At 47.5% G+C, this 21,488-nt stretch overlaps 1 protein-coding gene across 1 annotated transcript; it reads right to left on the bottom strand.

Annotated features, from left to right (window-relative positions):
* Positions 1 to 7,185: 7,185 nt before the first annotated feature.
* On the bottom strand, positions 7,186 to 18,264 carry EIF2S2 (eukaryotic translation initiation factor 2 subunit beta). Its single transcript, XM_015647833.2, has 9 exons — positions 18,132 to 18,264; positions 13,808 to 13,991; positions 12,818 to 12,921; positions 11,702 to 11,837; positions 11,316 to 11,416; positions 10,811 to 10,959; positions 9,943 to 9,999; positions 9,447 to 9,532; positions 7,186 to 8,791 (listed from the first exon to the last, which is right to left on the bottom strand). The coding sequence occupies exons 1-9, from the start codon at positions 18,144 to 18,146 to the stop codon at positions 8,616 to 8,618; spliced, it is 1,008 nt and encodes a 335-aa protein (XP_015503319.1). The 5' UTR covers positions 18,147 to 18,264; the 3' UTR covers positions 7,186 to 8,615.
* Between the last annotated feature and the right edge of the window lie 3,224 nt (positions 18,265 to 21,488).

The raw sequence follows: 21,488 nt of genomic DNA, 5'->3' as shown, positions 1-21,488 counted from the left end.
GTTTGCTTCCCCTCTCTTCTCTCTGCCATGCACACACACTCGTTTCCTCTGTTCCAGACAAGTCTTTTTTCCCTCTCCAAGACTCGGCTCTGCCCACAGGATTTACTTTCCCTTGCCCAAGGGAAAGGGCTGAGCAGAACATCTGTGTTCACGGGGGTTCTTTGATGTAGGACAGCAGGGGCCAAATCCAGGCCTTTAATCTCTGCACTTTGCACTGGTCCAGCTCATAACAGACTGGAAAAATCTGGCTGCTTTGCCAGTTTGCACAAGCAGTGCTGAAGACTGCTCCTTAAGCAGAGTGTTGCTCTGGTTGGCACCAGAGCGGTGTCAGGAGGGACCAGTGACCACATGGGGACAATCCCAGAATCCCAGAATGGCTGGGGTTGGGAAGAACCTTAAAGATGATCTCCTGGGGACACCTTCCACTGAACCAGGTTTCTCCAAGCCACCATCCAGCCCTGGAGGGCAAAACTGCCTGAGTTCATGGTGAGTGTGAGATGTTTGAACATCCACCTGTCCATCCATCCTGCTGTGAGTCACCAGTTCACTCCAGCGTGAGAAGCAGCAGCACCAGCCTGGTGGTTGGGTGTCTTTGTGGCTGGAAGGAGGAACAGGAGGGGGGAAAAAGCCCTAAAACCAAACCAAGGTTGTCAAGAAGATGGAAATCAGCCCAGCCTTCAGTCTGCTGAGCCGTGCACCCAGCTCTGAGAGCTGCAGTGCATCAGGGGCTGGGTCACTCCAGCTCAGCTCTAGAGCATGGGTGAGGCCTCCCAGCAAACAACTGGTTTGATTTTGTTCATTATTCTGGGAGGAGAGCTTTGGGAGCTCTCAGGCAGGCCCCTGCAGGGAGTTCACTCTGCTCCTGGCAGAGTGGGGCCCCAGGGAGATGAGTTCTGGGGTTTTGGTGCTCAGAGAGGTCTGTCCATGGCAGTGCAGAGAACCCAGGTGAGGGGACAGCAGGGGATGGGAAAGGGACACCCCCAAGCCCTTCATTCACCCTTGGGGCCATAAAGCACCTGCAGAGCTCCCCACTGGTGCATCAGGAGAGGAATGGGGGCCCAGGAGGGGCCACCCCTGCTCTGAGCACAGACCCCTTTAGGCTGGAAAAGCCCTCTAAGGCCATCCTGCCCAACCTCCCCAGTTTCTGCCAAGGCCATCACTGACCCACGTCCCCAAGTGCACATCACCTCTTTAAACCCCTCCAGGGATGGGGACTCCACCACTGCCCTGTGCCAATGCCTGACCATGTTTTCAGTGACAAAATTTTCCATAATATCCAACCTAAACCTCCCCTGGCACAACCTGAGGCCATTTCCTCTTGTGTTACCCCTTGATACCTGGGAAAAGAGACCATCCCCAGCCACATCCCATAAAGGAGGGAGATTCTCCTCAGCCCTGCTGTTGTTGGTGATGTATTTACAACCACATTTTTTTATTGTCTTCTATGGCAGTAGCCAGATTAAATTCAAGTTAAGCTTTGACCCTTCTTATTTTCTCACTGCATAACCCCATGACACCATTGTAGTTGTCCTAAATCACCTCTCTGTTCTTCCAAAAGTCAGAAATTAACATTTTCACTTCAGTTCCAGGCAGAAGTTCAGCCAAGCCAGTTTTCTTCCCCATCTCATCTTTTGGCACTGGCAGCTCCTGGCCCTTTTGGGTTGTCCTGCCTAACAGAGGTGTGGTTCTCCTCAGACCCTTCAAACATCAAAATTCAAACATAAAAAGATGTGTTAGATCCCATTAGCTCTTGAATGAATGTAAAGGATCCCATCCTATTTGCACCCAACCTCGTTTTCCATGGTCCAGTGTTCCCACAGCACTCCTGTAAATTGTCCCTGCCCTGCTGGGATGGGGGAAGATGAGGGTTGGGCCAGTCCATTCCCTCCAGAACAGCCCCACAGACAATTAATTCAACAGCTGCATATTCTGGAGAAAAGTGACCAGCATGAACTGAGCAGCTCAACTGAACACACACAACACACATGGTGTGAGCTTGAAAAGAAAAAATAAAGCTTTTGTGAAAGATTTTCCCCACCACCCACAGAGGGAAGGTCTCATTCCCAAGTGTCCTGGACCTCACCTGGGTTCTCACTTGTGCTGCTGTTTGGTGCCATCCATCAGTGGCCAAAGCAGCACGGTCCTGGTTAGAAACACCCCCAAAGTCTCAGTCCCTGCTGCTTTCCCTGCAGCTCTGCACAGGAAGCAGGAGTGTCTGGGGCTGCTGACACACTTTGGGTACGAGGCACAGCAAGGCACCCACAGATGTGCAGGAGGCTTTGCTGCTCTGGTTTTGCCATGCTGGCCTGGACAGGCATTAGAGCAGCAGAGCAGGGTTCCTCCAGTCCCAAATGCTCCTTCCATTGCTTCTGGACATGGACAATCAATCACTGGGGCCAAAATGCCTGCACTCATTCAGTCTGATCAGGAGACACAACAAAAACCCCCACTGACTTGAAGAACACCCATTAACTTTGAGGAGCATCACAGTTCCAGGCTGTGCAGCACTTTGGGAACATTTCAGTGACTGCAGCTGTAACAGGACTGTTCTTTGGGGAATTTGTGAGAGGCAGTTGCAGTGTCTGTCACAGTGGTCACATCCCTCCTGCATTGTCTTCTTGTTACCTACAGGAGCTTCAATTCCCTCTCCTCAACCAAGTTTTATGTGTGGAGATGTGGTCAAGAGCCCCACAGGCTCCTGGTGGAGCCTGTCTATCCCCTGGCAGGAAAACACCCCCAGGCCTTGGATGGGGACGGTGGTGCTGAAAGGACCCAGCCACACTGGGAATGCTCTGCCTGCCCTGGACAGAGGGCACGTGGCAGGATGGACACCCTGGTCCAGCAAGCAAACACCGAGTTCAGCACCTTTCCTTGCCCAATCCCCTCCCAGGCAGGGGCATTGTTGCCTCTGCCAGGCTGGCACAAGGGTGCAGAGCCCCCAGCACTGGATGGGTTTGCTCAGAGCTCCTGCTGGGTGAGCCTGAGGCAGGTGGGGCGAGGGGAGCAGGTCTGGCAGCTCAGCTGGGACATCCTGGGCTGCACCCTGAGCCTCAGCCCTTCCCTTCTGTCCACACAGGCCAGGGCACCCTGTGCTGCTCTGGAGCCACCTCTGCCCGCAGCATCTCCAGAGGGACAGGGGGCTCCAGCCCCAGCACACTCCACCTTCCTCGAGTCCAGGGATGTTCTTGGCCAGGGGCAGGATCCACCTCCCTCATCCAGGGCAAAGAGGAGAGGCAAACAATGTGCTTCAGCACATGGTTTAAATGAATTTGGGGAAAATGGAGAAGGTCTGGAATTAAAAACAAACTGCCATGTGTGGAATATTGGAGAGTCCACAGGCAGCCCCAAGCAGGGGCTTTCCCACCACCAGGGAAACCTCAACAGCCACACCTGGACCCAAATCACCACATCAGGAGAAGCCCAGGGCTGTGCACAGCTCCTTCAGAAGAACAGAGAAAGCAACCACTGCTCTCTTGTCCAAGGGTGTCAGGGAGGCTGGGGACAAGACAGCAAAGAAAAATGTTTTAAGCTTCATTTCAGGTGAGCTCACATTTCTCAGAACTTATTTTTTCACAGCCTTGGTGGAAAAAAGGCAATTTTGGTGCTGAAAAACAGCACAAGGCCTGCTGCAAATTCTGAGGGTAATGAGGAGCACAGAGACATTTCAGTCCACAAAACAAAAAATGTAATTGAATTATTTTTTTGCCTTCTGTGCCTTTTTTTTCAAAATGAATCACATCTAGATTTCCTCCCTGTAAAAAAGCACCTGACACTGGTGACAATCAGGGCACAAACTGCTTTGCCATAAGTCCCACAGTGCAGTGCTCTCACACTGGAGAAGGAAATACACCAAATTTCCAGGATAATTACCCAAAGCAGGGCTGGGGGAAGAAACAATGGATTTTAGAAGTGATTTGCTTTACTACAGAATGTAGAATTAAAGATGCTGCTTCTGTTAGAAAAAGCAGAACTTCTGGGAGTCCAGAGACCACTGTGGCCATGCAATGAGCTGAAGAGGGAGGGACAGAGGTATCACACATTTCTGGTGGGTACTGGGCAGAAAAAAGCTTCCCAGCACAGAGGTAAAGTGCTTTATTTCAGAATTATGCAGGTGTTTGCAATGTGCAAAAAGAAAAAAGGATGAACAGCAAGCTCAGGCAGCAAGGAATGAGCCTGTGCTCACAGACTAGAGCAGAGGAAAGTGAGAAAGAATTTTTCTTCTGGTGAGGAAAACCCAATTCCTTGGCTCTGTTGGGCAGCAACACATTTCCAGGGCCAGCTGGAATTTCTGTATAAGGAACTGTTCCCTTGGGCTCAGGACAGACTGACAGCCATTCTGTATCCAGGATATTTAAGAGTGTACAGGGTTATGCTGTGATACCTCTGTGAAAGTGTATTTAGAGCTCATCTGTATCCACATCTGGAGAAACACCTACAGGAAAAGCAGTCTTCAGGCTTTTTCCAACAACTAAAGACTGGCTGAATGACCTCTGATGGCACTGCCCTGTCTTCATCACTGAAATAGCTAAAATAATGAAAGACCTAAAATAATGACTAAAAAAAGCTAAAATAATGAGAGAACTGCAAACACCAAAATTCTTAACCCAGGGACTGAAGCCAGGTGAGGTCCCTTCAAAGCAAAGGCTTGTCCAGGTGAGGATCAGCACCAGCCCCTGAACTTGTTTCTCTTTAGGAGAAAAAGATGATTCACTTTAGGAGGAAGATATTGCCATGTAACATCTTCCCAAAAGCCCTTTTCCTCCTCCTGTCACAAGATCATTTCAGCAACTGTTCAGAGCAACCTTTCTGCTCCCTCATCTCGCTGCATTGGAGGGAAAGGACACACAGAATTGTGCTCCTTTCTCTGCCATAGGATTTGACTGTTCACCCAAAATCCTTCCAGCTGTTAACCCAAACTGGAGCCACTTGAGTTTCCCAAGGTGGACAAAGCCCTGGAACCAGAGCAAGCCTGAACTGCCAAGTGTCCCTACAAATGCAGAGAGCAGAATGAGGGGCAGAGCCAGGCAGGTCCAGCCTAACCCTGGCTGCTCCCATGGACCCTGAGGGAATCCAGCCCTCTGCAGACTCCAGCTGGGGCCTTGCTGGCACTGCTGCAAAAACCAGGAGAGGTTTTCACCAGGACAGGCTTGTCCTGATCCCCCTGTGACCTGGGTCCTCTGCTTCTCTGGCAAATGACCTTCACCACAGCAGGAACAACTCAGGAAGAAAATTCAGCAATTCTTTTAGCAGCTGGAGAAGCTTTGCAGTTTGCTCTCCATCCAGACTGAATCTGAACTGCTCAAGATTCTTGTGCAGCTTCTGATTGCTGTTCAATGTCTGTGTTCAATCCTTCTCAAGGCCTGGCCTCTCACCTTCTTGGATGCTATTCCAGTAATCTGGAATAAACCTCTAGGGGAAAACTGAGCACAGGGGCAGAGCAGAAAGCTGGAGAAATGTTATTTATAAGATGAACAGATAAATTCTAGTGATTCTCAGCTGTCAGCATCACACTCAACTTCCCACTTTCTTGATTTTCAGGAACTTCCTGCTGTTTCTATTCCTGTACCTCCCCTCCAGCCACCACCACAGGTCCTTTCACCCAATTAAAGTTCAACACCCCCTGCAGTTCATGACAAACCCTGTCCTGGTAGCAACAGCTTTGAAAATCTGCTCTTTTCCTCTCAGTGCTGACAACCCCAGCTGCCCCAGGCTCCCTGAAAAGCTGCCCCAGAGCTGGCCCAAAGCAGGGATCTCGGGATGTGGCCATGCCTGGAGGACACTGCACAATGTGAACAACCAGAAACTCCCAGCTCTCCATGGAGCCATTTCATAAATGCTCCTCCTTTATACCAGATATGGTTACAAAAAATGATTAAATTCTTGCTCTGGCCAGAAGCTCCCAGCAATGGAGTTTATTCTCACAGATTTTCACCAGTGACTTCAGCAGAACAGAAGCACATGAGCCCCAGGGCAGCTGATCCCACGGGATTTGTGCTCAATTAGGGAATGAGATGTTCCCATTTCCCCAGTTACTTCAGGGACATGAGCAAGGTCCCCAACCCCCTGAACTGCAAGCACCTGACAGTGGAGATAAAAGCACATCCTGGCAGAAGTGGAGGTAAAGAGATTATTGTTCCAAGGCATCAGAAAATCTCAGGCTGACTGACCACAACAGCAATTGTCTGTTCTGCCAGCACCTCCAGGGACAAGTCTCAGATGATCTCTTGAATGTTCTGGGCTGGAAGATGTTTCACCTTCACTGCTGGGAAGGAGCAGCCTGCACTGCTCAGATTACTGGATCAGGTGGAGAACTGGGCATGGCAAAAGCCATGGAGAGGAGCAGCCCAGCTGTCAGTCACACAGGGACTTTCAGTACCTAAAATCTGGCTCCCACATATCCACAAAGCCGATTTTCAGCTCAGAGAGGAAAAAACACAGACAAAACCAGCTCTGCCTCCAAAAGGGTATCTGCACACAGGCCCAGGGCAACCTCAGCTACCCCCTCCTCTGTTGAGAACTCCATCCCCAAGCTGCTTTCTCACAGCCAGCTCAAGTAAAATCTTTTTTTACCTCTGAACACAACTGTACTTCAAACTCACATCAGCCTCAGCAGCAGCATGAGGCATTTGTGTTCATACAACATTATCTGAATGTACTGTGGAAGTTTTTGCTAAAAAAAAAATAAACCCCAACTGCTATCTGCTCCTAGCCAGCCTTTTCCTGCATTAGTGAGGTGATTCCACAGCAGGGTCTGAGCCTACAGCTCAAGATGCTGCACTCAAATATCAGTCATTAAAAGCCTTCAGGGTTTCATGCACAGACTCAAAGCACATCTACAAAATACACCTATCAAATTCCTGCAAGCCAGGGCTCACAGCTGAGAGATTGGAATAATGATTTATTCCTTTATTAACTTGGATCTTTTTGATCCAATTTCACTAAATCAAGTGAAAGCACTGAAATACAGCACCAACTCAAGACCACACTGTATGTTTTAAGTATGTTAAAGGTATCTGACCCAGGGAAAAACAAGCATTTAAAAACAAAGTATCATTGCTCTTCAGCTATTTCAGGGCATCCCACCAGCAAGTCACCAAAACAAAAAGGCAACTTGCACTTCTCCAAGGTTTTACTCCCAAGAGGAGACTTTTTGCTAGAGGAAGAAACAAGAATACAACAATAATGTTACAAGAGGCACTGATCCTGGCTTTATTCACTTTAAGATACATCCAACATTGTTATAGCTCACTTGAAATTCAAAATGCTTTTAAGAAACCAACCATAAAACCTTGATTTTTCACCTTACAGCACTGTCAAAGTTTTCAAATAGCAAGTGAGTGACTCCCCAGCAATACTGTGCTCTGTGTTAACATACAAAGGTTAAAACTTAGTAGAAACCCTTCAAGTTGTGGTGTTTGCTGTATTGCCTTCAGAAGGACCAGCTCCCCTGGGGAGGAGGCTGCTCCCCTGACCCGCAGGGGTGGCTGCCCGGGGCCCTGAGCTGCTGCACCCTTCCCTCCCCCTGGGATATTTTGGCAATCCAGTGACAACTGTCCCCACTTCTGCAACCCAGGGGGGACCTTCACTCCCCATCTGCATCTCTGTTCTCCCCAGCTGGAACAACTTCTACACAAAACCCAGCGAGGACAGCACCAGGTGTCCCCTGAGGTCACTGACACTGCCAGCAGAGGAAGGGCACGGGAAGATCCTGAAGCAAAATGTTAATTTGGAACCCAAATTACTTGGCAGTGTCTCCTGCAAATTCAAGACTTATAGAAGACTGTGTTGCAGCCACCATACAATGGCATTTAGACCTACTAGTTTTTTGTTTTTTGCTGCATTTAGATTCTTTTTAAAGTGATGAAGAGTGCAGGACTTAGAAATATAAATGTTTCTCTATTAGAAATTGCAAAATTTAGTACTATGACACTATGAAAACTTACAGTACAGTTTATTGATTCTGTGTTAAGATTCAGCACTAATCTGGTGGCTGAACTCTCTCAGAGCTATTTTTGCCTAATTAAGCAGCACCAGCATGCCCTGACCCCCCCTGTCTGTGCACAAGGCACCCATGGCTGTACAAGCAGGAGCAGGGCTCATGCTGGCCTGTCAGCACTGGGACCCTGACTGCTTTCTCTGTTTCATGACAGCGTAACTAAAATAAGCCTGTTATATAAAAGCAAAATAGCCTTTATCTTAAAACTTCATTCTGGGTCTTGGACATAGCTCAGTGACATGATCTGCAGAACAACACACCAACCATTCCCACCAGTGTTTGAAGAGGAAACTGAAGGAAAAATCCAAATCCAAGACACTCACTGTTATAGTATCTTTAATTTATCTTGTGTTTTACAGAAGTCTGAACGGATTAAAAAGCACCTCCTTTCCCACCACGCTCCTTTACAGTTGGTAAAATATATTCAATGAGCAAATGTATGTGAACAGCTTGAGGATCTGCATCTTGCAAGGATTTCACAGACCAATCAATCAAAAGCCAAATTTGTCGTTTTTACAACCTTGCTTTAATACAATGGTAAATCCACTCCGATTGCAAACCTGTCCAGTCCCATCTCCCCAGAACACTTTGCCAACTCCTCCAGTGTTGATTAGCAAACCTAGTTAGCTTTGGCACGGAGCTGTGCTCTCTTGCCTGTGACAGCCTGGAAGCCTGTTTTGATGCTGGCCACGGAGCAGCGGGAGTGGCAGGTCTCGCACTGCAGGAAGTATAACCGGGTGTCCTTCTGCAGGATGGTGTCTGGGGAGCGGCACGTGTGGCAGGTGACGTACTCCTCTGGGGGAAGCAAGGCCCAGTTAACCCAGCAGCAGCTGCTGCTGCACAGCCCTCTGGAAAAGCTGTGCAAACACACCCACCAGCTCAGAGGGGCTGATTATGAAAACTTAAAAATCGCCCCTGGTTAAGCAGGAGGAGGTTTTGGGTGCTACATCGAGCATTGATGCTGTTTTCAAGTTAATAACCAGTAATGACTTCCCACTGCTGTTCCCTGAGCTCCTCTGCTGAGGCAGCACTGCCAGGTGTCAGCAGCTCTGCTACTGACACAGCACTAGAGCAGGAGCTTTGTGACACAGAATCTGAGTCCTCTGACCAGCTGTAGCACACAAACACTGCATCTGTCAATTCATGGCTACAACAGACTGCAAAATTAACAATTACTGCTGTTTTCCACTGTCCTCATCAAAGCCAAGATACCAAGCTCAGATGAAAACAAGCAGTTCTCAAATGCTCTGTTTTCCTTGGCATGTTTTAGTACAGGACAGAGTAGAGCCCTGGTCTAACCACAGCAGAACCACCTGAATTTGCATTATTCCATGATAAAGGGAAGTTAAAGTGGCTCCTCAGCCTCCTCCACGGTGGGCACACACCTGGGCCCCTGGGCATCACAAGGGGCCTGAGAAAAATCTGCAGTGGGAAAGGGAGTTCTACTTACTGATATATCTTCTCAAGACATTTTCTATCTGTTTCTGCTGGAATCTTCCTTTGATTACCAGTTGGTTGTTACCATCTATTGAACCACTGATTGAAAAGAGAAAATAAATTATTTGATTTGCAGGTGTGAAGCATTAAAACAAATCAAGAACATGAAGCAAGGTATGGATGTGTTCTTCAAGAGGAGCACAGCCACAATTGTGTTGTAGGGGAAAAAAATAAATGGAAAATTCTGAGGTACTTAGAGCTATTTCCTACAGGAAGTTTTGCCCAGGCACAATCTTCACCTGCCTCTCTCAGGGGAGTGAACAAGACCATTCCCTTGGACTTGGAGTTTCCCTCTGTACCTCCTCACTAAAATATTCTCTCCTCAATCACCCAGCACAGCACTGAAGTGCAGGGAACAAAAGCCTCATGTTCCAGCACATCTATACCCCCAAAAACGTTCTATTTGACCAACATCAACCCTAAGCATGCCCACAGCCCAGCAGCCTTACCTTGTACCCAATTCTGCCAACAAAAATGCCAGGAGATGTTTTGGCTGACGATGTAATCTAAAAATAAAGTAAGGAAATGTTTAACCTTCCCCCTTCAGAGAAATTTGGTATTTATACAGGACTGGCAGGGTAAATCCAATTTAAGTTAGAAAGTTTCAAAGGAAGCAGTACCAGGGGTCTGCACTGAAGAGCACATAAAACAGTCCACACAAAAAACCTCCCACTATCTCCAACTCAAAATTACAACAACTAGTGAAAAGAAGTTTTCTATTAATGATTTTTCATTCTTACTGTCTCATCCCCTGAAAAAACATTAGTAACCACCATTAGAAACTCCCCTTAGTGCACCCTCAGCAGGGCTTCAGCAGGCCTGTTTTCTGGCACACATCTGATACCCGTCAGATCTGCATTCCCAGAAGTGCTCACAAAGATCAGAGCTGCCTTCACAAGACATAATTAAGATGTAGGTATCAGTGCAGAAAACAGTGGGAAAGCACTACTGGAGTCCATATCATTTCCTGAGAGGACAGTATTTGTAGTCAGCTCAAATTCAAAAGAACTCTTCCCACCCTTCTCCTCAAGGCTTGCACATAAATGTCACTGGTGACCCAACTTGATAGAAGCCAATGAACTCACCAAGTTTCAGCCCATGCACCATTTTCATAATTTAAGTATAAAATTAGAAATTTTCTCAATAAATCATGCTCAGAAATATCTTCTCACAGAGAAATGTAACGAGCTCTCTGACTGAAATAGCTTCCACTCCTGGTTTGCCACAGTCACTCGCCAGAAAACTCTGCCTTCAACACAGGAGCACAGAGCAGTGCATCCATCTGCTATTCCTGGGAAATCCAAAGAGGAAACTTACAATTTGCAGATATCTGTGAAGTTGACAAAAGATGTTTTCTTGGTCCCTACTCTCACAACCTGCGGGGGCTTCATGACAAATTTCCGCTTCTCTCCAGCCACCATGTCCGGGTTCTTTTCCCGCATGATGTTAAAAACTCTATTGAGCAACTGCAAAAGAAGGGATTCACACTCACATCAGCATTTTCCATTTCTCACAGTCCCTCACTTCTAAAAGCCACCTGAAACAGCATTCACAGTGAATATCAGACTACCTCTGCCTAAGAACACACTTAAAACGTTCTGATAAATGCAAACTCCCAACACTACTTCCCCAAGGGTTTGCTCTGCCCATGGCAGAGGTGTTTGAATATAACCAATACTGCCCCACCTGAAAATTACTCTGATAGAACACACACCTTGTTAGCTTTACAAGTCCTTCACTCTGAAGTCAGAAATAGGAGCATAAGGCTCTACTGATGCAGATGAATATGGAAAATGTGTTTTAAAAGTCTCTGGAACATTACCTCATCATATGTGTAGTCCCTTTCTGAGCCTGCCCACGCAGGTCCTGACTGAAGGCTAAAGGAAATCCCATCATCTTTTTTGCTATCTTCATCCTCGAATGCTGTAGAAAAAGTTTTTGGGGATTCATGAAGAAACATTCTTGAACCTCATGCTTACATGATTTCTAAAAGGTACACAGAAGGAAGTTCCACTAAGATGTGGACTCGAGTCTTCTCTGTTTGTCAACAAGGGACACGAGCACTCATGGCAAATTTATACAGTGCTTTTACACAACATTTTTCTGATCAATTTTGTAACAAAAAAGGCATTTGAACAGAACTTATTCACATACAAGGTGGGCTGCATTTCACTTTTGACATCTGACTGAGCTAGGTTATACTTCTACCTTCATCCTTTTCCATTATCTCATCTTCATCTGGAAACTTCACATTCTTCTTTTTCTTCTTTTTATTGCCCAGCATGATATCAAGGTCATCTTCAGGTTCTACTGTCTCTGGCACATCTCCTTCAATTTTCAATTCCTGCAAAGAAGTAAGAATGTGGTTTATCCAGTGTTAACCACAGCCCTCCACTGCACAGCACCAGAAGGAACACCAGCTTAGAGGTGAATACTGGTGACATCCACCACTGCCCTGAAACCCAACAGGTAAGAATGGAATTCCAGCATGTTCAAGAGAGCCCTATATCCTGCACTACTGCCATGAGCAGGGCACTTCCTGGCTTAACCTGTGGCTAGCCAGAAACAAGGTCAGGCTGAACTTAAAGGCAGCAGCCATCTGAGGACAGGAGGGAACAAAACACCCCACATGGCAGCAGTAAAAGAAAGCAAAGCTATGCTACCCTAATTTGTTATCACAATTCTGCACATTGAAAGAACACAGAGAAAGCATTTTGTCTTCTGAGGCAGATCAGAAGAACATTTTCTTCCCCAAAAGGCAGAATCTGAAGAGGAGGTTTATGTGTAATGTAACATTTCTCTATCCTCTTGCTCTCTGGGCTTGCCAGTTACACTGACATGTGATACAAAAACATTACTTGGAATAAAACTTGAGAAGAGTAAAAATATCTTGTACACCTTCTGGAACACAGCACAGTGGCCAATCCTTTCTAAAGAAAACACCAGAGTGAAAACAGATTTCTTGGCAGATATATGCACTTTATTTGAAGTGCTGGCCTTTAGAGGACTGTTCTGTGTGTGACTTCTGACATCCAGTTACCTCTCTAACCCCAAAAGACAATTAACCTTGAGGTTAATCAGCTCTTCCGGCAGACTGCTCAATTATTTGCACATCTTTGTGCAGAGCAGGCAGGTTTTTCCACTTCTGGACAAAAAGTCCAGGCAGGAGCAACATGTTCATCAAAAAAAAATGAAAGACCTTTGAAGTTGATTTATGAACTGCACCAAGACACAGTGACAGACTTGAGACAACTCCTGCTCTGCCAGTCTCAAGAAAATGGAAGCAAGAGAGTTTGCACACACAGTCAAATTATGTAAACAAACCTTTACACCTTCTTCTGCTTCATCTATATCAAATATCTTTTTTGTTTTTTTCTTCTTTTTCTTTTGATTGAAGAAGTTTAAATCATCCAAGTCATCTGTTGTATCTAAAAAACAAAAACAAAGGATTGCCTAAAGAAGTGTAAATGCAGAAACAGTTCAGACATTAAGGTTTCTAATTTACATCCAAATCTTTAAAACATTACAGTAAGATATGAGCAATGATCTGTAACCCCTGTGGATATCCTTCAGGTTTGAAGAGATCATCCCCCTCTGCTCCCAAATACTGTTTTAGTTTCTGCATCTTCTGTCTTTAGATACTTCAAATGTTTAATTTTTCTTTCTGGTGTACAAGATAAATTAGTCACTTTTGAGCTTGGATGAAAAATGAGAAGTGCAGGAGGAAGGTACAGTTTCTTTGGTCTGCAGCAGGAGCCAATTTTATCAACAAACTGGATTTAAGTTAATGGCACTCTATGAATTAGGTAATCTTGAAATGACATTGGCCTCAATTTAAAAAGCAAGGTTTTATACACAATCACACACTCATTCCTCAAAGATTCCAAAGAACACCCTGGGTGCCACGTTCAGAATTTTCCAAAAACTACAAACTCCTTTAACCATGTTTCTGTTATTCACACTATTGCTTAATTGTTCAAATGAAAAAGAGACATGACTGTGGAATTACTGCAACAACTGCACATGGAAGATTTAAAGCTTCACACTATTTTAGAGAGTCTCTTTTCAGTGCCTCACACAAAGAACTGTTTGAGTTAGAAAACTGGAAATTATATAAGCCCTTGGGAGCTTGGTGATGTCTGTGAATGTGATTCCAAGCAGGAAGGCAATGTGCTCTCCAAACAGGCACCAGAGATTAATCACAAATCTCTGAACAAACCAAGGCTCTGGCATTATACTCTGGGATGCCAAATTCTTGAAACTGGGCTTGTAGTCTCAAAACAGTACCTTTGTGAGTACATGGATTCACTTTACCTTTCTTCCTGCTGTCTTCTTCATCTGCTTCAACATCTTTGTCTTCTGTTGGCTCTGGTTCAACTTCCTTTGTTTCTGATTGCTGAGTCTCTTCCGTTTGTATGTCTCCTCCTCCTTCCTCATCCAGCATGAAGGGCTTCTTCTTTTTCTTCTTCTTCTTGCTCATAGTAGGATCGAAAATCATCTGTAAAAGTCAAGAGCTCCTTAGCAGCTCAATAATCATCCCCCATTTACTATTTGTAACACTTTTCCCAAACTGCTCCTCAGCTTCAACCTCAACTGTGTCAATTACAAGGGAAAACTGACAGAGTTCACAACATCTGCTGCTTTTCCTGTAGTCCAAGTTTCCTGTCACCTATTTATTAGTGCAGCTGAAAATATTTTAAAGCTGTGACTCTCTGACAGGCTGACCACCATCTCTATTTTATGACCATTATGGACTCCAATTTTGCAGCAATGCAGCACCATTCAACACAGAAGAAAATTTAACCCCACCAAAACACATGGTCTGATGACATATCCCTTCCACTTGTGAGACACATTAATTCCCAGATTTATTCAAGGCAAGATTTGCCAACAGTTCTCTTGACAAGAACACTCTGGATGAGGAGGAAACCTAGAAGGGGCTGGTGATACAGCAAGACCTGCATCAGCTCTGAACACTGAAATGGCAAATGTCTCATCCTCCCTCCCCAGACTGAGAAACTGGACCTCAGACACCAAGTGATTAAAAGCTGTTAATGAGCTCTTTAGCCAGCAAAGCAGCTTAATTCACCTTGTCTGGCTGTGAAGAAGGCACTAACCCCAGACTCACTTTTAACCTATTCATCATCTGCAGACCTGAGGGATTTTTTTCCAACACCTTGAAGCCTTCTGTTTCACTTCAGACACAAGCTGACATCCCAGCTGTTGGTCAGTTTGTTGTACACATCTGCCTGGACTGTCACACCATACTAAATATTAAATACAACAATTTTAGACACTTTCTCCAAGGTTTCTTGTCCAGTAATGGAAGAATGTTCTCCCAGAGCTGTACTTTACCATCATGAATGCCCTCACTCAGGAAAGAACCAGCACTCCACCAAGGAGCAGTTCTCCAGCTTCTTGCCCAGCCACTCCCTGAAGTCTGGTGGTTTTCCTATCCCCACAGCACAATCCTTCCTTGCACTTCTCATTCTCCTACACATTCTGTTCTTGTGATAATTCTTCCCATTTCCTGAAACATGTATGTTTCATACAGGCTCTACTGAAGGCATCAAACTGCTCAGATGTGTGTCTGAGGTACAACATCCCCAAAACCAGCACATACATGGGGGCCACTGAGGTTTTACAGCTGCTGAAGTGGGTCTTTAGTTGCACACGCTGTGCTGGAATGATCTTCAAAGGAGTTCTGCCAGAGGGCTTTCCTCTGCTGCTTCCTTAGATAGTGGTGTGAATCATGCTGCTGTAATGCACAGAAATCACAGCATGTCCAACTGGTTCCATGTCTGCTTCCTCCTGGATGTCCCCAGCCTGCTGGGACAGCAGGAGAGCTGCCTGCATGGGCACAGTGCACAGCTCAGGATCAAGCACAAGTGGCTGACTCATTTCCATGAAGATGCTCTGCAAGACTCTGAGGAGGTTTTTATTGTCTCATGTGAAACAAACCTAAGATCATGCCTTGCCCAGACGTAACAGTTTCTAAGAAGGAACCAGCCCACCCACCCCGAATCACTTTTTGTGAGAGAAAATACATCTGAACAACCACAAAGGACCTCTTGTGTCTACAGAGACAGCGTGTCTGCAGCCTAACTACACTGAACTAAACACACCAAGACAACTCCTGGATGCAGGAGACTGGTTTTCAGCATTCAACCCAGGTGGCCTTGAGCAGGGCCATAGGCAGGCAGGGCAAGCCAGGCTTCTGCACACCCAACACCTACTCAGAACACGTCACACTCCACAACCTGAGGAGAAGGCCTAAGCCTGAAATATTTTGTTCACCAAGGGCTTCAACAAGCACTCAGCAAGAGCCTTAGGTCACAATTGCTTTAACAAGTCGTGACATAAATGAACCAACCTGATAACCCAGCCGGTCATGTTCTGGCTTTCTGAGACAGGTGTTTCCAAACTTTCTTTATTCCCTTTCTCTGCTCAGCACATTGGTTTAGTCTGAACTTTATGACACCGTTTAGTGCTGACAATCTACAAAGTTGCCAGTTTTCTACTGAAGGAACTGCAATGCTCAGCACCAACATAACAAATCTGGATGCTTTTCCTGTGTGAAAAAATTCCTGCTCTCAGAGCCAAATTCCCATAGGGGGTTTTCTCCTTTGTAGACCACATGGTTCCTTCTCACATCCATCTCCATATACCTGCTCCTTACTTCAAGTGCCTACACAGTCAAAATCCCAACTTAAAGAAAATTAGCAAGTGAACAAACAGACGGGGGAAATCAAAATTTCATAGACCAAATGCAACTCAAGACTGAATCCAATGATCCTCAGAACTGCTGTGACAGTGGCAAACGGCAGAGATTCCACCAGAAGTCACAAATAAATCCCATTTCCTTAGTCTGAAGAAACACAGGCATGCCTAAGAAGCAGAAATCACCCCTGCCCTGACCAAGTCAGTTCAGGTGCCCTTACACTGACTATCTCTAGGGTGAGGGGCAAAACTGCTAAGACCAAGCAGCATTTAAATTTTCTGGCTGCTCAAAGCACAGCACTCTCTAATATTATTGCCTGGAGCTTCACAAAACTGCAGGATTCAAAGAACTTTTAGCTCTTCAGCAGGATTATGTACTTTGTAGGATTTTTAACAAAAATGAACATTACATTACAACAAAAATGAACTGAACATTAACAGACCATTTCCCCCAAAAACTGGGCCTGTGCTGCCCCTGCTGTGCCCCAGCTCTGGGCAGCACTCAGGGATGTTCCCAGCAATGAGTTTCATTCACACACAATTCTGAAAACTTTTAGCTGCAGCTCAACACAATGAGCTTCTTACCATCTATCCCAGTTTTCAGAGTTAATTTGTCTTCTGTGTCTTCACCTTTCTCAATTTCACAGGCTTTAAAAAGCTTTACCAAGTTAACATCAATATCAAACTCTGGCCCCAGCACCCAGACACACAGAAGTTCTGCAAGGCACCTGCACTCACTGCACATGAACCTGAAGAACAGTGCCAGCTCAACTTTGTTACCTGCCATCGTCTTTATCCTCTGTCACATAAAGCAGCCCAGAGGTGGAAATTCACTGCAGATCCCAGGAATCACCTCAATATCAAATTAATCCGCTATGAAAGAAAATCAGTCTTATTGATCCAAACTAAATTCAAAGCAGGACACTCCATGAACTGTTCCAGGGCTCTGTGATCACCTGAGTCAGGCAGCACCTGATGCAACCATTCCTGAGTGCAGAGAACAGCCCAGACATGAGATCTGCAGCTCATGACACATTTAGGCACAAAAATACAACATATTCATTCTAGATGCTAAAGTGGCTGAGTAAGTCAGTCATAGCTACCACTAAAATAAACCGTAATTACACCAGTTCTCCTTTATGACGTAGAACAAGCCTGTCTCCAAGGCTTGAGTGATCACTTTGCTCTGAAGGAAACAAGCCACACAGGTATTTTAAACACCAGAGAGAAGACACAAGGCCAGAAGCAGCCATCTCCTGGATCCAGCCAGAGCAGCTTCCCACGGCTACACCAGGCTGATGAACACCTCACACCGGGAAAACTTTCCTTTTCCCCAGAGAGCAATAGAAACGAGGCCAGTAAAGCTGCCAACACAGGGCATTTACAACAACTGAAAAATTTCTCAGACACGGATGTATCACCTTCCCTGGTACTGTGCCTAGACAAACACCACCAGATCCGGAGAACGTGAAGTTATCATTCGTTCAGATGTTGCTATTCGGCTCTCAAGGTTAAAACCCGAGATATTAAAGCTCTAGAAAGCGAGTGGTAACTGCCTAAACGCTGCCTTTCGCCAAACACCGCAGAACACGATGGAGAAGCGGTGGCGGTGCCATCTGCCTCCCTCGCCGGCTTCTCCCTGCCGGCAGCACACTGGGAGCTCCGGGCCTTCCCAGGACTCTCGGCCCCAGCACACACGCGCGGGCCCGGCCTGCCCTGCGCCCCCCGCGCTGCCTCAGCCCCGGCCCAGCGAGACCCCCGCCCGCCCCCGGCCCCGGCCCCGGCCCCGCGCAGGGCGGAGGCCGCGCTCGCCGCAGGCCTCAGGCCCGGCGCCCACATGGCGGCGGCCCCCGGCGCGGCGCAGCCCCCGGGCGCGGCTCCGCCGCGGGTAGCAGTGGCGACGGCCGGTGGGCCTCACCTCGTCGCCGGACATGTCTGCGGCGGGGGCCGCGGGCCGGGGTCGCTCGGTGCCGCGGGGTCAGTCCGTGCTCGGCTCTTGCATCAGCGCCGCGCGCCCGCCCCGCCCCGCGCCTGCGCGCGCCCGCCGCGCCGCCTCGCGCGACTTGCGGCGCTCCCGCGCTGCGCACGCGCCGGGCGGCGGCGGGAGCGCTGAGGGCAGCGCTGAGGGCGGGGAGCGGAACCGCTGCCATGTCCGCACGGCCCCGGGATCCCACGGACCGAGGGGGCTGGAGGGGACCATCGCCCATCGGAGCTAAACTGCCATCGGGATTGCGTCCAGACAGTTCTGGAATATCTCCACTGAGGGAGATTCCACAGCCTCTCTGGACAATCTGTTCAGGCCTCGGGCTCTGCACAGTAAAGAATTTCTTCCTCCTGTCTCCAGGTGGAACTTCCTGGGCATCAGGTCCTGCCCGTTGCTCTGGTGCCATTGCAGGCCCCAGGGAGCAGAGCCTGGGCCCTGCTCGGAGCCCTCCCTGCAGAAAGGGACAGCCAGGGCTGAGGGCTCCTCTCAGCTGGGGCTCCAGGCTGAACAGCCCCAGCTCCCTCAGCCTTTCCTCATCAGGAAGGTGCTCCAGGCCCTTTTTTATCTCTGCAGCCTCTGCTGGGCCCTGCTCCCAGAGCTCCCTGTCCCCCTGTCCAGAGGAGCTCAGAACTGGGCACAGCACTCCAGATGTGCCTCACAGGGCTGGGCAGAGGGGCTGGATCCTCTCCCTGACCTGCTGGCAGTGCTTTTCCCAGTGCTTTCCTGGATCCCAGGGGACACAAGGACACACTGCTGGTTCATGGGGAGTTTCCTGTCCACCAGGATCCCCCAGGTCCTCACAAAGCTGCTTCCCAGCAGGTTGGCCCCAGCCTGTGCAGTGCTTGGGGCTGTTCCTCCCCAGGTGCAGGACCCTGCATTGGCCCCTGCTGAATTTCAGAAGGTTCCTCTGTCCATCTCCAGCCTGCTGAGAACCCTCTGAGGATGTGACCCCAATGGGGAGGCATCGACCGCCTCATCCAAGTCATTGGTGAACAAGTTCAACAATAGTGGGCCCAGGAGTGAGCCCTGGGGGACCCCACTAATGACAGGCCTCCAGTTGTGGCACTGTTCTCTCTGACCAACTTGGGGTTGGGATGTTGGCATTCCCATGCAAGTCTCCTTTGCTTGCTGAGCTTTTCCTGAGCTGGCTCTGAACAGAGATTTTCACCATATGCTAAAAGTAAGCCCTTGATGTCTCTAATGGGACATGCTGTTGTAAATACCCTGTTGTCAGAACATCAAGGGCTTTTTTCTATATTAGAATGTACATTCTTCTGCTTTTTAATGTGAAAACACCTTTGGACATCGTGGCTCCTGGGACACAATTCCCTTGGCAAGAGGCCTGTCCTCACTCTTGAATACAGAATCACAGGATCGATTAGGCTGGTAAAGACCTCTGAGATCATTGAGTCCAAGCTATGTGCCAACACCACAGTGCAAACTAGATCATGGCACTTGGTGCTACATCCAGTCTTTCTTTATGCAATTCCAGGGACAGTGACTCCACCACTTCCTGAGATAGCCAGTTCCTATGCCTAATCACCCTTTCTATGAAGAAATTCCTCCTAAATAGCTTAAAGCCCCCAGACAGGTGTCATGTACCACCTGGAAAAGAGAGCTGACCTTCAAGCTTGTGCAGGTAAATTGGTTGGTCAGCCTGTGTGATCCCCAAACTGGAGATTTGGGGTGTAGGGAAGGACTCTGGAGAGTGTCTGGTCCAAGCTCCTTGCTCATACAGGGGCAGTGGGAAAGTTCCTCAGGACCTTCTACTGGGTTTTGAGTATCTCTCAGGATGGAGATCTCACCGCTTTTTTGAGCCACCTGTTCCATCTTCACAATAAAATGTATTTTTTCTATGTTTAAGCAGAATTTCCTGCATTTCAGCCTGTGTCTTCTGTCTCTTCTGTCACCCAGGAGAGTCTGGCTCTGTCTCTTACCTACCTCTGTACACACTGATATGATCCCCCTGAGGCTTGTCTTCACAGGTTGAATGACCAGGCTCTCTCAGCTTCTCCTCATATGTCAGATCCTCCAATCCCATCCATAAAATCATAGAATGTTTTGGGTGGGCAGGGACCTTATAAACCATCCAGACTGAAGCCCCTGCCATGGGCAGGAGCAGCTGCCTCATTCCATTTCTCTAATATTATCTAATAAAAGAATATGGCACAAATGAAAACAGCTATTTACCATGAGGTGTTAAATTTCTGCCTCCCAACCAACTCTGACATTTAAAGATCATCTGTTTCATGCAAGATATAGTGTTAGAGCAGGCAGAGCCATCAACCCAAACATTGTCACAGGGTTTGTTTTACATTTTAATACTTCTAGACCATTTGGATTCTTGAAGGCCCATAACTTCCCATTAGGCGGTGTAAAATTTAAGCACACTATCATTTAACTTTGTCATCACCTACAAGAAATATCTTGTCTATCCTTGGTCTTTTTTTCCTCTGTCTTTCTCACTTGCCTCAGTGGGCAGTGAGGGCCCCCACCATGCTCTCTTAGCAAAGCCATCACTTTGGAGACAAAGCAGGCACCAGGACAGAACCAGTTTTAGCTTTTCCCAAGATGACTGCAATACTCTTCCGTCAAACCCCTGAAACACAGCTTCAAAAGATTACTTTCTTGCTTCTGTACCACCCAAAACAGGGTATTTGCCTCACATTTGTGTCTTTGTCACTTGTTCTTATGTCACAGGGATGCTGTGGATTTTCAGGTACTGCAGGCAGCTCTTCTTTAATCAGAGAGACACAGAATATCCTGAGCTGGGAGGGACCCCCAGGATCCCCCAGCCCAGCCCTGGCCCTGCCCAGACCCCCCAACAACCCCACCCTGGGCATCCCTGGCAGCGCTGTCCAAACGCTCCTGGAGCTCTGGCAGCCTCGGGGCCGTGCCCATTCCCTGGGGAGCCTGGCCAGTGCCAGCACCTCTGGGGAAGAACCTTGCCCTGACATCTGTCCTGATCCTCCCTGGCACAGCTCCAGTTCTTCAGTTCCTTCAGTTCTGCCCCTGGTCACTGGAGAAAATATGTTGATCAGACACATTTGGTGTTGCTGTAACACTGAAGGTGGTCTCCCACCAAATTCTTCCTTCTTTTGCTGCAGACTTTTGCTTTGATATTCTTGTCATATGAGACTGTCCATTCTGGGATGCTTTTCCTTGCCATGAAGCCAGAGCAGATGGATTGCTAATGGCTGTGCCTGCCCCAACACCTTCCTCACTTCCCACGGCTAACCTCCTGTCCTGAGACAGGATAATGATATTTTTGTATCATCCCCAGTTATGTGT

This window comes from Parus major, chromosome 20, assembly GCF_001522545.3.
Source record: "Parus major isolate Abel chromosome 20, Parus_major1.1, whole genome shotgun sequence".
Taxonomy (NCBI): domain Eukaryota; kingdom Metazoa; phylum Chordata; class Aves; order Passeriformes; family Paridae; genus Parus; species Parus major.
The sequence above is the reverse complement of the archived record's forward strand: the minus strand, read 5'-3'. Positions and strand labels throughout refer to the sequence as shown.

Excerpts from the sequence above, each read along its gene's own strand:
- EIF2S2 (XM_015647833.2), bottom strand. Across the intron at positions 11,838-12,817 it reads AAGCAGAAGAAGGTGTAAAG|GAATTGAAAATTGAAGGAGA; the intron begins GTTTGTTTACAT and ends ACTTCTTTGCAG. Across the intron at positions 11,417-11,701 it reads GATAATGGAAAAGGATGAAG|CATTCGAGGATGAAGATAGC; the intron begins GTAGAAGTATAA and ends CTTTTTCTACAG.